The sequence below is a fragment of the Chanos chanos genome, chromosome 16, assembly GCF_902362185.1.
Source record: "Chanos chanos chromosome 16, fChaCha1.1, whole genome shotgun sequence".
Lineage (NCBI taxonomy): Eukaryota > Metazoa > Chordata > Actinopteri > Gonorynchiformes > Chanidae > Chanos > Chanos chanos.
In genome coordinates, this window is record NC_044510.1 from 7830317 (window position 1) to 7844283 (window position 13967).

The window sequence follows — 13967 nt, forward strand, 5'->3', positions numbered from 1 at the left end:
GCGTTGTGCAAGATTTGTAAGATGTTTCCCGATACATTTTTTTAAGCAGAAAATAATACTTTGGGGCGGGGAGTCGAATCGGAGGTCACTGTTCTGATAAGTGGACAACATTTCTTATAGCCAATTTTCAGTTTCAGTGTTACTTTCTATACTGTAAATCACTGTAGCAAACCTTCTCTTAGCTAAAAGACCACAATACAAAATGAAGGCTGCCCTTCTCAGCAGACATGAGTTTGAAACAGCAAGGTATAAGGAAACAAATCAGTTTTACACATCTGCCAGGAGTGAGAAGGCAACTGAGATATTTGACATGACTGAATTTTCCAAAAGGGAGAGCAAAAAATACAGAGATCAGCACAATATTAAAAAAAAAATTAAATCAGAAATAAATCCAGAATTCCCATAGCCATCCCCACACTAAAATATTAAAACGGAGTCGAGTGGATGTGTGTTGGGCAGTAGAAGGACATTTTGTTTGAACCCTTACTTTGATTTTTTCTCGAGACAAGCCGTTCTCTGGCGCCATAGAGAGAAATGTGGAGAGATCTTGATCGATGTACTCGAATACCAGCGTCAGGTCCAGAGAGCGGTTCCTCACGCCAGCCGACACATTCAGAAGTCTACAGAAGGTCATTTTTCATTTAGACTCCAATTAATAAAAATCTCCAAATGAAATCCTATGTTTAAGTGATAATTGTTGACATGGAAAGGTGCGACATGGCAAAATTTCAACGGTGCATATGTTTTCAATGCAGAACTCAAGAAAAAATTTCAAACGTTTGTGACGACTCAGTTTCTTAAATCGTTGCTTTAGAAGGCAGTCATAGAACAGCTATAACTACATCAACTGGGTGAATACAGGGGAAAGCATATCGAAAGGTTACTACTCCATGTGGGTGTAACAGAGGCCTTTAGGTGTTGTTGCTATAAAATGTTCATTTTGTCGAGAGGTTTATACTCACTTCACTATATTTGGATGGTGAAAATGCTCTATTTTCCGTAACAGCGCCACCTCCCGGATCATGAATTGAGGGATTCCAGTGTCGGGATCAGCAGCAATGTTCAATTTTTTTACAGCAACCAGCCTTTGTCGCTCACGGACCTCTCTAGCTTTGTACACTTTCCCGTAGGCGCCTTCACCTATCTCCGCCAATATTTCATAATTTGAAAGATCACAACAAGTACTGTCATCCATGATTAGCCGATTTATGGACCAGTGCAACTGCGAAAAAAAAGAAAAATATGCATACAGTCAAACGGACAGAATTGCATGGTAAATGGATCGTGAAAGTGAAACGATTTGCGGTTAGGATAGGTTTAGCTATCCAGAGTGATTACAACAGACAAACGCTGGATATTAATGCTTTCAAATGGAAGCTCGACTAAAAACAAACTTCATCATTTCAGAGACTGTCTAATTTGTATTTGATGTTTAGGCTGTGAGCCATTTCGCTCAACAGCTTCATAGCCTGGAGAGTCAGCGAAAGAGGGAAAACCGGTTCGCTGTCGAGCTAAATTAGTGCAGCTAGCTAGCTTTAAGCTGAGTTATCAAAAAGAAAAGGGCAGCCGCCGTTAAGAAAACTCCTAACAATCAGTTTAAGCATTATGCAAGTTAGCCAGCTGCTTAAATTAATTAAGTAAATGATAAAGTATTCAATTAATCATTTTACAAATAATTGCGTTAATCTTTTCTGTAACATAACTTTAGTTATGTAATATTTCAGGCATTTCAACATTGTCAATTTCAGAAAATATATACTTATTCAAGTTTGACGTACATATAAACCATCCTTGAGTACAGTAGCTGAAATGAATCAATGAAGTTGACCAGTGCAATTCAACGTAGGTGACCGGTCTAATAGTTGTTAACCTCGCTACTGTAATGTCTACCTTTCCATAAACCTTAGTCCATCCAGCTATTATAGGACTAGAAAGAGAGAAAAAAAAATGTGAGAGACTGAGTCTAGACCAATGACGGTTCCATCATTTTGTAGCATGCGTGGGAGCGTCACTTGACACGCGTTCTCCGTATGATACCCACGTTATAGACAGGTCCCTCTTTTTTCCCACGGTCGCCGTTGCTGCAGCACAATCTAGAATTTAGGTGTGTAGGCATTGCCAATAAGTTTCAAATGGACGCTTGTCAAAATCAAGGTCTGCTCTCATTGAACATATCGTTTGCGAGTACATTTTCCTAACGTTCAAGTCAATGCATACTAATTATGCATAACAGTGCATAATACTTTACAGACAGCGGTTGGCCAATGCATTAGCATATTTTAACAGACAAGTGCTCTGAGATAGTAAATACTGTGACGCTGCCGACTGGAGACCTCAGTGGGTTTCAATTCCAGATCAACTGTATTTAGTTTTCATGGAACTAATATGTTTTTTTTATTTTTGTCGTGGAGACCATTTAAGCGTGCAACTACTTAATAAGAGAGTCAAAAGCCAAGTATCTCAATATTTTTTTTTTAATGTTAAAAACTGTGCAGTCTTCCAAAGTACTACTACAAAATTCCATAATAGACATGAATGAACAAGATTTCATACATTCTATATGCAATACATGCATCCCCGACACAGTTCCAACAGTGCTAAATGTAAATGACGGTAGAGAAATTCACCTTCAAACCTTCATGATTAAAGTAAATGCACTGATCTCCCAATGGTGAAGATAGTCTTGTTTAAGTTCATTAAGCAAAACACAACACTGCAAAACAGTTATTTTTCCAAAGGGTAAATATACAGATATATTACATCATAACTCTTCATGTACGGTGTCTCAGGACGCTGTAATATGGTGTAGTTAAGCTGGTTTCTGTGTATATGAACATAGCTGAGAAGACGTCAGTTGTCTCAAGTCCCTCATATTTCAGTTAGAGGAACGGAAAAAAAAAAATTATAACTGACTAAAATTGAAAAACGTCTATTTGCAGCTATTGAGATGAAGAGTTCATCAGTTACCATAATTTGTAATTTCACAACATAAAGTAGTGACGTTTAACAATAGCCATGAGGTGCAACCATCAAGTGCCCATGTGCATTTGCTGATATGTTTCTGAGAGAAGTTCAATTTATATGAATAGTGTGAGTGTACACCACTGATGTCCCAGATCCAAATATGGGTTTAAACTGGAACGAGGGGTGTGTGAATCAGTCCTCGATGAGACATGTGACTCAGTAGTATCTCACAACCATGTTATAGATTGAAACAGGATCCAGACCCAATACGATTTCAGCACTGTCAAAAGGCACCCGTGTGACTCCTTGGCATGGCAAGACTGAACTAGAATATAACGTCTTTAAAAAAAAGACAAGCTTATTTCAGTTACAGCTCTCTCAAGCCCTCACAGTGATAACTTCTGTTGCAAGTACGAGGTTTTGACATTATGAATAATGGCGCCGAACCGATTTAAATTCTAAAAAGCATACCGTGTACCGGCTGTACCGTTTGCGACCAGTGGGCGAGTTAGAAATATTAGAAAAGAGGAGGTAGGGGACGCCACAGTCGCATAACTGGGAAGTGCATAACTCTTAGTAGACTGATTTATGTGACGACCGTGTGTATGATCAGACGTGTGTGGATAGAAAGAAGGAGAGAGGCAGAAAGACAGCGGTGGAAGGATGGAAAGGTGAGATAACGGAAACAGTGACGACGAAGAGATGAAGACACAGATTAAACGAGGGAAAAGAGAGGTAAACAAGGCAACTAGGTCACTATACAAAATTTGTGGGAGTTACAGTAACAGTAGTCATTCTCGTAATAGATTTACTGGAGAATAATCCTTGTCTAGCAGTTTAATAACGTAAATGGGAGGAAGGGCAGGAAAGAGGGAACTCGGGGACACGAGGACTGTGCTGAACGAACGCTGGAGGATATTTTACACTGAGACTCGTGTGTTGAACAGAAGAACAGAGAGTTGTGCAGAGTGTTCACGGTAAGTTTACAGTAAGCAAGCAGGTTTGCCGCGTGGGGGACAATGGAAAGATGAAATGATTGGGGGGGGGGGGGGGGGCTGGAAAAAATGAGGGAATCCATAGAACGACAGAAAAAGAGCAGGGCTCCAGACTAACTTTCTCTGGTGGTCGACCAGCACACGATTTGGTCACACCCCCCCCCCTTTTTTTTTTTGGTAGAGTATGTTGTTAATCAGTGACCTTGCGCACTGATGAATAGTTGTCTTAATTTGCATACCCTAGAGTCGCACTGACGTAAAGATTGACGGCGGCTCGAAACTTGATATTTGCAAAATATTTTCACCTGAACGTTAAGTTTCTCCGCCACAAGCGGTGGCTGACAATATATGTCGTCTTCCGTTATGTAATTTTAAAAAGAAAACATAATGTTATCAAATAAAAGCAAAGCATAACAACGGCATGAGGTCAGAACCCGGAAATCTGTCTCCTGGTGAAAGGTCCTGAGACGCCTGTTATCATACGAGAAGCTGGTATTGGGTAGGTCACTGTGTTACTATGGTTACTTTGGTTTTTGAATGAAGGTGTAGTACAGGCTGATGGTTACTGCGCTTTCTTTAGGCTCATGTTTTTGTTTTTCTTGGCTAGGGCGATAGAGTCGAGATGAAGGTTCCGGTTCAGGATGACGGAACCGCAGGTCAGTGCTCCGGCCAGAGCACCGGCAAAACCACACAAAAATACGTCTTGGCCTGTCATACACACACAGACACACACGCGCACGCACACACACACAAAGAAAAAAAGGACAATAAAAATTAACCAGAGAAAAAATCTACGAAAGAAATCTATATAAAGTTCTGACAGTACATTAAAGATATTAATACATGAAACTGCACAAAAGCTCTCTCTTTCTCTCTCTCACACACACACACACACACATACCTGTGAGGAGGAGGTTTTTGATGGGGGTATGTGGTCTGATGGTGGCGTTGAACTCCGGGCTAAAGCGTTGTTTGCCATGGTCAACCCCATAGATTTCCCCTTTAGGGGCACCAATGTAGTGCTGGTTTGTGATGGGAGTGCCTGCATCCACATACTCAATCTGGCAACCCGAGAGAGACAGACCATGAGAGCAGAGAATTAACTGGAGAAAATCATTAAGCCGCAACAGGAGGAAGGTTAGAAATCAATCACTAATTTGCGATCAACGATTCACTCCTACAAGGAACACACCCTCGACGTTTTCGTTTTAGTCCAACGCCGAGAAATCCAAAGTATCCTTTTAACAACGTCTTCTTACACAGACAAAAATTTTACATCTTTGGAAACATACATGACAAAAAGAATACAGGGTAAATCTACGCACAAACCAGGAGAGTCCCGTTTCTGTTTGTTTGTTTGTTTTTTTGTTTGTTTTTCGCCCTTTTCTCCACATTACGCAGAGTTCAGCACAAATTAGAGATACGTACTCTGTCCTTGATCTTGGGGAACACTTGTGTCACCACATCCAGAACAGAGTTAATGAAGGTTTCTTTCAGGTTCTTGTAGTCGGCACCTCTGTTTGTCACCTTCTCATCCTTCCACTCTTCAAACCAGGCGTAATTGGCAAAGCTGACAAGACTCAGGGTGGACTTGCCTGAACAGGGAAAGAAACCGAGAGAAGTGACTCATTTACATCTTTAGAAAAAAAAACTGCACAAATGTGTAACGATGCATTTATTCGGTACTCCTCCTCGTGTACACGGAAACGCAACGCTCTTTAGAATGAGACGGGAGGAGAGAGAGAGAGAGAGGAACGGAGGAGGGAGGAGCAGGACGTGAAGGAGCCACGAAACAATATTACGACAAAGCACCTCCTAAAGAAAGTGCTTTCAGTAAAAGCCAATGTAGAAAAGTCTTGATGGGACGAAAGAACGCGAAATACCGAGATACAGCGAAAGAGGCCGAAGCCTGGAGTGGAGTGAATCTTCTCTCTCGTTACCTGGATTTCTCTCCTGCCACGCGGGGTCTTTGGCGGAGGGCGAGGCGACGAAAAGCAGCGGAACGTTCTTGGCGGACTCCTCCCTGTTTCCGTTCATGTAATCTTCAACCCTGTTCAACGCCAGAACACATTCGGTCAAACCAAAACAGCACTGCTCCATTAGTGACATTCCACAACAGCAAAAAACGCACACAGGGGGTAACAGTCGTCGGCAACACTAGCGTGACGACACCATGCACCCAACGCAATTAACAAACAACCGATAAAAAAAAAAAAAAAATCCACGACGCTTCCACAAAACAGAGAGCGGCAAAACTCTCACCCAAAACACATTCATCAAAAACAACATAGAAACCTTGTACACATCTCCATATTTACAAGGTCTTCTCCCTCTGCTCATAAATATTTATTCTAATCCTATTACTAACTTGATACTAGGACATTCCGATTTGCAGAAGAGTCTCCAAAGTGCTCTCTAAGTGTTCTAAATTGCTATGTTTACATGGAGTCCAAGACTGCATTAATAATTCATAGCTCTTAGCGCTCTCATTGCTGATTCTAAACAAAACACATTCATATAAACACCTGAACTGGCTTAAAGTGAACAGAACAAGGTTGATCTAAATGAAATTTCTTTTAAAATGGAGGGAAATTACGTAAATCTTTCGTAATCCGTTTGGAGCTCCCAAACGGCGCACCCAACCCCACGATTTGGAGGGACATCCTACGTCTAGGTTTTACTTGCAGACTATGACCAGGAGGCCTAGAGAAGACCATCAGTCATGTGGTCCTGGGTGGGTGCGTGTATCAGTCAAGGTTCCTCTCCGTTTCATCAACGAGCAGCCAGTGACTGTCAGGAACCGTCATGGTTACAGGTATGATTGTGAAAACTGCACGCTACAGCGTTGGGCAATGCTAAGCAACTGAAAGAGTGAAAGGGCGCGGTGGCTGGTTGCACAACTACCAGAGGCCCGAGGGGCAGATTCGCTAGAGCTCATGGGTAATTTTCAAATATTGGACAAAAATGTGGGAATATATTTTTTTAAAAAAATGTTCAACAGGAGGATATTAGCAATTTGAAAGTCTTGAACAGGACTTGGCCCACTTGGCCCCCGTGCATTCTGAAAGTGGAAGACCTTTCGTGACCTTCACAACCTCTTAGGTATGTCAGAGACTGTTTTATCTGATTATAGATTAGACACGTGAATAAATAGCTGACACAGATCTCACATGTTCACAGTGCAAATACACAGTTCATTAGAAATCACCGATAAGAACGCATTCTTTCTCAATATTCCTGTTTTTAACCAGAGTAAACTGATACTGGTTCAGACTCACAGTTCATCCAGGTTGTTCTCAGAGAAGATCCAGTAGTTGTCAGCTTTGAGGCCGAGTTCTTCTTTGGATCCGTCCAGACCCAAGAAAATGCTAAGGCCACCTTCACCGCTCTTCACCATGCTGAGCTGGTTCTGAATAGCTGTAAGCAGACAGAGACAATGAAAAGCACAACAATAAAAACACACCGTCTAACAACTGACAGATTAATATTATAATGATACCAGTCACGACACAGTAGTTTACTTTTGAGGAGTTTGAGAATCTTCTATAAAAACAGACAATTATTATGATCCCATTAAACCACTCATTTTATCTTTATTGACAACGCTGTCCTGCTCTAGGGTATTTCCACAATATGTGTGAGAGAATCTCCTAAACAAACAGAATGTTTTATCCTGCTCACCTTTTCATTAGACACTGAACTCTACCCGTGCATTAGGAGTGTACCCATCTTGCCAATCAATGTCAAATACCTCCCGACATCTCCGAATCAATGAGCCCAGCTTACAATGGATGACTGGTTTGTTGAATTGTTGTGTACCTGTTATACCATGTGTTTTGACATACGCGGACTTGAATGGCAGCCTTAGAAAACTGTTGCCATAGAAACAAGTCAAAAAAGGGCCGGAGTACTGGGTCCCTGGAGTTAAACCCTAAACTCGTACAAACTTCACATTTTCCCTGCCTTGTTTTTTTTCTCCCATTCTCCCATTTTTCTCCCATTTGATCTCTCACATACCTGGCATGGCCTGGACCTCTTTGGGAAGGAGTTGCTGGTAGGTGTTGAGGATGCCCGCATTAGAGATCACCAGGGGGGCATGTATGTGGACTTCCTCCTGACCCTTCAGAACACTCACACCTGTCGCCGTAGCAACAAAGGAGAGCAGAACACTCGGACGTTACTGTGTGCTCACGGTTCTGTCAGTTCAACAGAGCTTTTCATAAATACACTTTTATATACTTGTCAAATAGGAGTCCTTTTCACAGTAACCCATAAATGCACGTACATAAAACCTAAGTTTAACAAATTCCACAGTGATGTTGGCCACAGTAACTTTGTGAAGATTTAATAACCTTTGGCCTAAAAATGCAGAGCAAGTGTTACATTATATAATTGTTTTTTAAATGTGTCCTTGATGGTACGATGATATCTGTAAGTTTGACGATATCTGTGACACGGACATAAACAGAAACTACAGAATGTGCAGTGCATGTCAGTTCAGTTACCAATGGCTTCCTTTGCCTCGTTAAGGAGGATGCGGTTGACTGGTGCCCTAACGAGCACAGCGCCTCCTGCCTTTTCGATGATGGGGATCATGTGGTATGCAATCTCACTGGCGCCCCCTTTAGGATACCAAGCACCATTCAGGTAGTGGCAAACCAACAGGCTATGCATGGAGAAGCTAGCGTCCTTGGGAATGTTGCCTAAAGAAAGAAGACAGAGATTCACATGAATCATGGCTAAAATTTAGCAGGATGGCTAAAATAAACTCAGACACTTGGAGTAAAGAACTGACGTCTAAAATAACCAGATACCGAGCATTTGGACGAGTCTAAATCGTAACATTCTGACTAAGCAACCTGTCAATCAATCATTAATGATTATGATCAAAGATCTGATATCTTCATAACTGCATGCGTGGAATATGACTATGAAATGTCATGTGTCAACTGGCAAAAAATAAAATGTATCTGCGTTAGGCGAGGAATTCCTTTCAGCAGAGACTGATCTGTGATGAGAACAGCTGTATGTAATTGAGGGTCACTTTAGTGGTACCGTAAGTGCCAAAGATGTAGCAGAACACGGCTCTCAGGTCCTTGTTCTCCGTCAGCCCGTTCACGACCTCCGTCAGGCTCCGAGGCCCGTACTGGAAGAACGGAGAGAACCGGTGCACGAGGCCGGTCCAGATCAGGAATTTCGCAAGAGGGTAAGGAAGCAGCTTCAGAATAGCTACAACCCAGACGTTACGCCCACATTTCTGAGAGAGAGAGAGAGAGAGAGAGAGGGAGAGAGGGAGAGAGAGAGAGAGAGAAAAAGAGAGAGGGTGAGGGGTGAACAGACTTGTAGGGTCAAAACACGGACAAAGACACGATTAAAATTTGGCTTTTTCTCTTTATGTAACTCAAAATGATTAGACAATATGTATTTAAAAAATAGGAAATATGCTGCAAACCTCAACAACAACAACAACAACAAAAAAAGCCAACGTTTGGCGACTATGACTCTGCTCAATGTACCACATCTTTACTGTAAGGACCTGACACAACTCCCTAAAACGCTCGTCTGCCAGGAAAGTTCCAGAACATCACGAACACCGTTTCCTCATCCGACATCACAGGATCTGTTTTTTTCACAGCCAACAAGGAAAAAAGTTCATCTCCAAAGCAGATTTTCAAAATCGTCAATATGGGTTGTGTCTAAGATAAACTGGTCTCCAGGCAAATCCAGAGGTCAAACAAACGTAAGAGGTCACACTCAACTGTGCTATCAGACACAGGGCATTGCAAAAAAAAAAAAAAAACCTAGTGTTGAAACACACCAGAGTTCAGTTTCCAAATGATAGATTACACTCATCAGCTTTTAAAAAAAAAAACCCATAAAAAGTTGTTTTCACAATCGTAGTTTAACAAGGCATCAAACTGTTTTGGAGAAACAGACAGGTAATCTTGCGCATTGCTTTTGATAAACCTGCTCCAGATTACAGTGAGAACAATTACATAATTCCTAACCGACGGTCCAGATTTGATGAGAGCAGACGTGACTCCTGAGAGCGGTTGCGACAGTGTTTCTCTGGCTCCACATGTGGGGCAAGGTTCACACGGCTCAGATACCAAACCCGCCGTTAAGCAATAAGCATGACAAGCAACACACAAAATTATCAGACCACACCAAACTTCCAATGACACCATTACTTCGATATCTGATGACAGCGCGGCGAAACTGCAACGCCGACAGTTTGCGTTCACATTTCATGAATCTCACATAATTCACTGATGCCTAAAATACACTACAATGTGCGCCCTCCCGACCCCCCCCCCCCCCCCCGGTTGCTAACGGTAACACAATAGGAGTGATCTGACATTCAAGGTAAAAGACTGGTCACGTATCACATTACTATGCAATTATTTCCAGGGTAACTGTGAGTTCAATTACTGATAATATTTCCATTCTCTTGAAACAAGGACTATATGTGAAGTTATGGTAAGGATCATAGAGAAATGTAATAAGGGCATATATGTTATTTTATAAAATATATATATATAATATTTTTATGTCATTATTGCTGTAGTTACAGATGTTAGATATGTGGTCTGAAACATGTTCTAAAAATTGCTATGCAAAGAAAAAGAGATAAACAGAGCATTTGGATTATTCCCTGTGTAGAAACACAATCAAGTAAGACAAAAATAAAACAACAGGGAAACACAGACATTTTTTTACACGTGTCTCTTTTAAAACAGATAATGAAACACAATCTGGAACCAAATCAAAACTCTCACTGAAACCATAACCTTAATCTGCAACTGACCAAAACCACATTCTGTTTTCCAAACTGAGCCCTCGATGACATCAGACTTAAGACAGTCACAGAACCGAGATCAACTTCCTTCAAGACCCCAAACACATTTCATTTTTAATAATTAACTGATAGGAGAGACCATAAAAGATCTCCCACAGAGAAAAAAAAAATCATTCTCTGATTCCAGCATTCAGATCATGATAACAATAAACAATGGTACCAGGCTACTACTCTTCCCCCGTCCAGCCCAAAGATTTTCTCTACTGTGTTTACAGCATCTCAGTCATGTAAATCATGTAAAGAAAAAAATCTATTTGGTGACTGTTTGATTGTCTGAGTTAAGGTTAGGATTAGGTTAAGCGTTATGGGTAGAGTATGGTGCTTAAATACACGATATTTCACCAGTAGAGGGTTTAGTTTGAGTCCCCTAAGTTTCTTTTGATTCTGCTTCTCCAGATCACCCCATTAGTGCCAGCGTGAGCAGTCTTCCAGCATGAGCTCATTAATCAAACAGCCATTCAGGTCAATGTAAAACCACGCACATGCTTTAAAGTTATCACACCGTGGTCATCTTTGTAAAGATGGATCTCCATCCTTCACGAGTGACATGTTCCTCACAGTCTACGCAAAGGATGCACTTTAACAAGGTGTCAGTAGAGGGTGGTTTACACTGGTTTGAATTAGAAGAACCCCCAGAGGACAAACCAAGTCTGCAGGAGGAACCACAAAGCACATCTCTTCCCTTCACTCACCTTGACCAGCCTCATATACTCGTCAATGGCCTTCTCCTCACCGGGAAAGCACTTCTTCAGTTCCTGAGGGAAACGGTCGCGGCCGCTGTAGATGGGGTAGGTACGGCGGTTCTCTGGGGGTCCGATAACCACCTGGTCGAAAGGGTTGTCCAGCGGCTCCCACTGCAGCTGTCCATTGGTCAACTGGTCCAGCATGCAGCGAAAGGGCTTATGGTCCAGAAGATCGCCGATGTAGTGGATACCTGCGGGACGGAAAGCGTGCAAAACGGAACAAGTGCGGTTTTGTTATCGGGGTCGATATCTGGACAAGGAAAATGAAAAGGGAGTAAAATGAATCTTTAAAAAAAAAATCGATATCTTATTTTATTGCCATGAGGTCGTTTTACCGTCAAGTGGTTATTTCCAGGAACAAACTGAATTTCTGTTCACAAACTGCACATCAACTTTCATGTTCAAAGAATAATTTTTCTATACCTTACTGATCTGTTGTATGTTGGTGACAGATTTGTTAGGAACAGATGTAAAACAAGTCCAGGTGTCAATGGGAACAACATGGGACCAATAAGTGGGGACAAAAATGGTTCTCACCAACATCAAACTCGTAGCCTTTTTCGGTGAATGTGTGACAGCAACCTCCAGCTCGATCATGCTGTTCCAGCACCAGAACCTTTTTGCCCACTTTCGCAAGGAGAACGGCCACACCGAGTCCGCCAGCGCCGCTGCCAATCACGATCGCATCGAGATTCTCTGGCACTTTACTCGCCAAGAAACCTGTTGGTGGTGAGGTCAACAGAATGGCTGATTTACTGGTTAGCGCTTGTGCAGCTGATGGTACGGTTAAATAATTAGGGACGGGCAAACAAAGCCTTGTGAAGCTTTTGAGGCGTCTTCATGATTGTGCCCAAAAAAAAAAGATACAAAAAAAAATAAAGACTAAAAGCCTAAGAATGTTATGTGTGTTCATATTGATCTTCTGATAATCAATGTTCATTCATCAAAGTGCTGCAAGAAATGTACATGTTTCTATCTGTCTCAATCTGGTACAATAAATTTTATTGATTAAAATAATGTGCAAATGTGTTGTCCTTAAATTGTAATTAGCTGCAATGACAGCAAACAGTATGAAGGCAGTCTAATCTACAACTGATACTCGTAATGACACTTGTGTTGACTGTAATTACACGTACTCTTGTGACTACTCCTTTGAGTGGCATATAACCATGATTCAGATTTATGTGACAAGTTTTTGCTGTGAAGCAAAGTGAAAGAAGGGCATTTCATCGTCAGGGTTTGGGGAGTAATTGTGCTAATATTATTTATTTATTATATTTATTATTTATCAGCATCATTATCTCTCGGCAGACGGATTTGCAAAAGTGAAAAGTGAAACGAACTTCTGCACCCCGGTATCAAACGTGCCATCGGTATAAATAACAACAACAACAACAGAAACGTACATCTCAGTTTCATATCATTATAAAGAAAATATATCTCGTTCAAGAGATCCATTCTGTCGAAGCAGCTACGTCATGACTGGGGTTAGTTTGTAAAGGCTGGTATTTTAGTACAGTCTAAACTGCTCAACTGAAGTCTCTCGTCTATTTAAATTCCTTACATATCTCTATATGCAATCACTTTTTTTCTGAGAGGCCCCTCGCTGTACCAGACGGTGCAACTATCACTGTGGCCTAAGGTTAAAAAACAAGCCTCGATGTCGTTATTAAAGTATAAAGAAAATAAGCAATTCGTTACAAACGTATACGCCAAATACAAAGTGTAATATACGGACTTGTTATTAAACTGGATGAAAAATGGCTGTCTTGCACTGACGACACAAAAGCCAGAAGTACATTACGCTCAACAACAGTACAACGTGGTTAGATTGAATAGATTGCAATGAGTGCCACTGATTGCAGTTATAGATAAAACCTTAAATTAAATCAGAACAGTAAAAATGCATGGCCGCATCTCGAGCTACCCCATTTGTTTGCATCCGCGTGGAAACCCCGAATCACAAGTGCACACTCACCTTGTTTTAAAACTTTGTTTTTCACCTTCTTGTCAGTGACCAGTGGTTTAAGAGGCTCACGGGTGTCAATATCGAAGGGATTGGGCCCTGATGTTCCGAAGACGTATTTGAAAAGAAATGCAACCAAAGCCACTACAATTATTCCCACCGTGATCCACATCGTTGCAAATGACATTCACCGTCTTCCAAACACTTCCGCAATGACCGAGGAAATGGAAGAGGCTCGGTGTCGTATGACTATCGCTGCCAGATTTTAGACCCGCTGTACTACACGACACGCCTACGACATGACACGCACTGTTCGATTTTAGCGGAGGTACCAAAGTCCGGAAGTCCGGTCTGGTTCATGCGTAAACATTTTACAGGACAGAGAAGGCGTAGTGTTTTCTTTGAGACACGGAGTGTTAGCCTTTATTTCTGATAATATT

General features: G+C 41.5%; 2 protein-coding genes across 2 annotated transcripts in view; both read right to left on the reverse strand.

The window, feature by feature from the left end:
• cdk21 (cyclin-dependent kinase 21) overlaps positions 1–1195 on the reverse strand; it is a 5175-nt gene extending 3980 nt beyond the window's left edge. Inside the window, exons 1-2 of the mRNA XM_030793938.1 lie at positions 963–1195; positions 488–620 (exon numbers count right to left, since the gene is read on the reverse strand). Of these exons, the coding sequence (XP_030649798.1) occupies positions 488–620; positions 963–1195 (366 nt within the window). The remainder of the gene's footprint in view (positions 1–487; positions 621–962) is intronic.
• Positions 1196–2456: 1261 nt separating this feature from the next.
• retsat.2 (retinol saturase, tandem duplicate 2) lies at positions 2457–13751 on the reverse strand. Its single transcript, XM_030793173.1, has 11 exons — positions 13540–13751; positions 12099–12281; positions 11511–11752; positions 9015–9216; positions 8465–8662; positions 7977–8096; positions 7238–7376; positions 5900–6009; positions 5388–5554; positions 4861–5020; positions 2457–4667 (listed from the first exon to the last, which is right to left on the reverse strand). The coding sequence occupies exons 1-11, from the start codon at positions 13712–13714 to the stop codon at positions 4522–4524; spliced, it is 1842 nt and encodes a 613-aa protein (XP_030649033.1). The 5' UTR covers positions 13715–13751; the 3' UTR covers positions 2457–4521.
• Between the last annotated feature and the right edge of the window lie 216 nt (positions 13752–13967).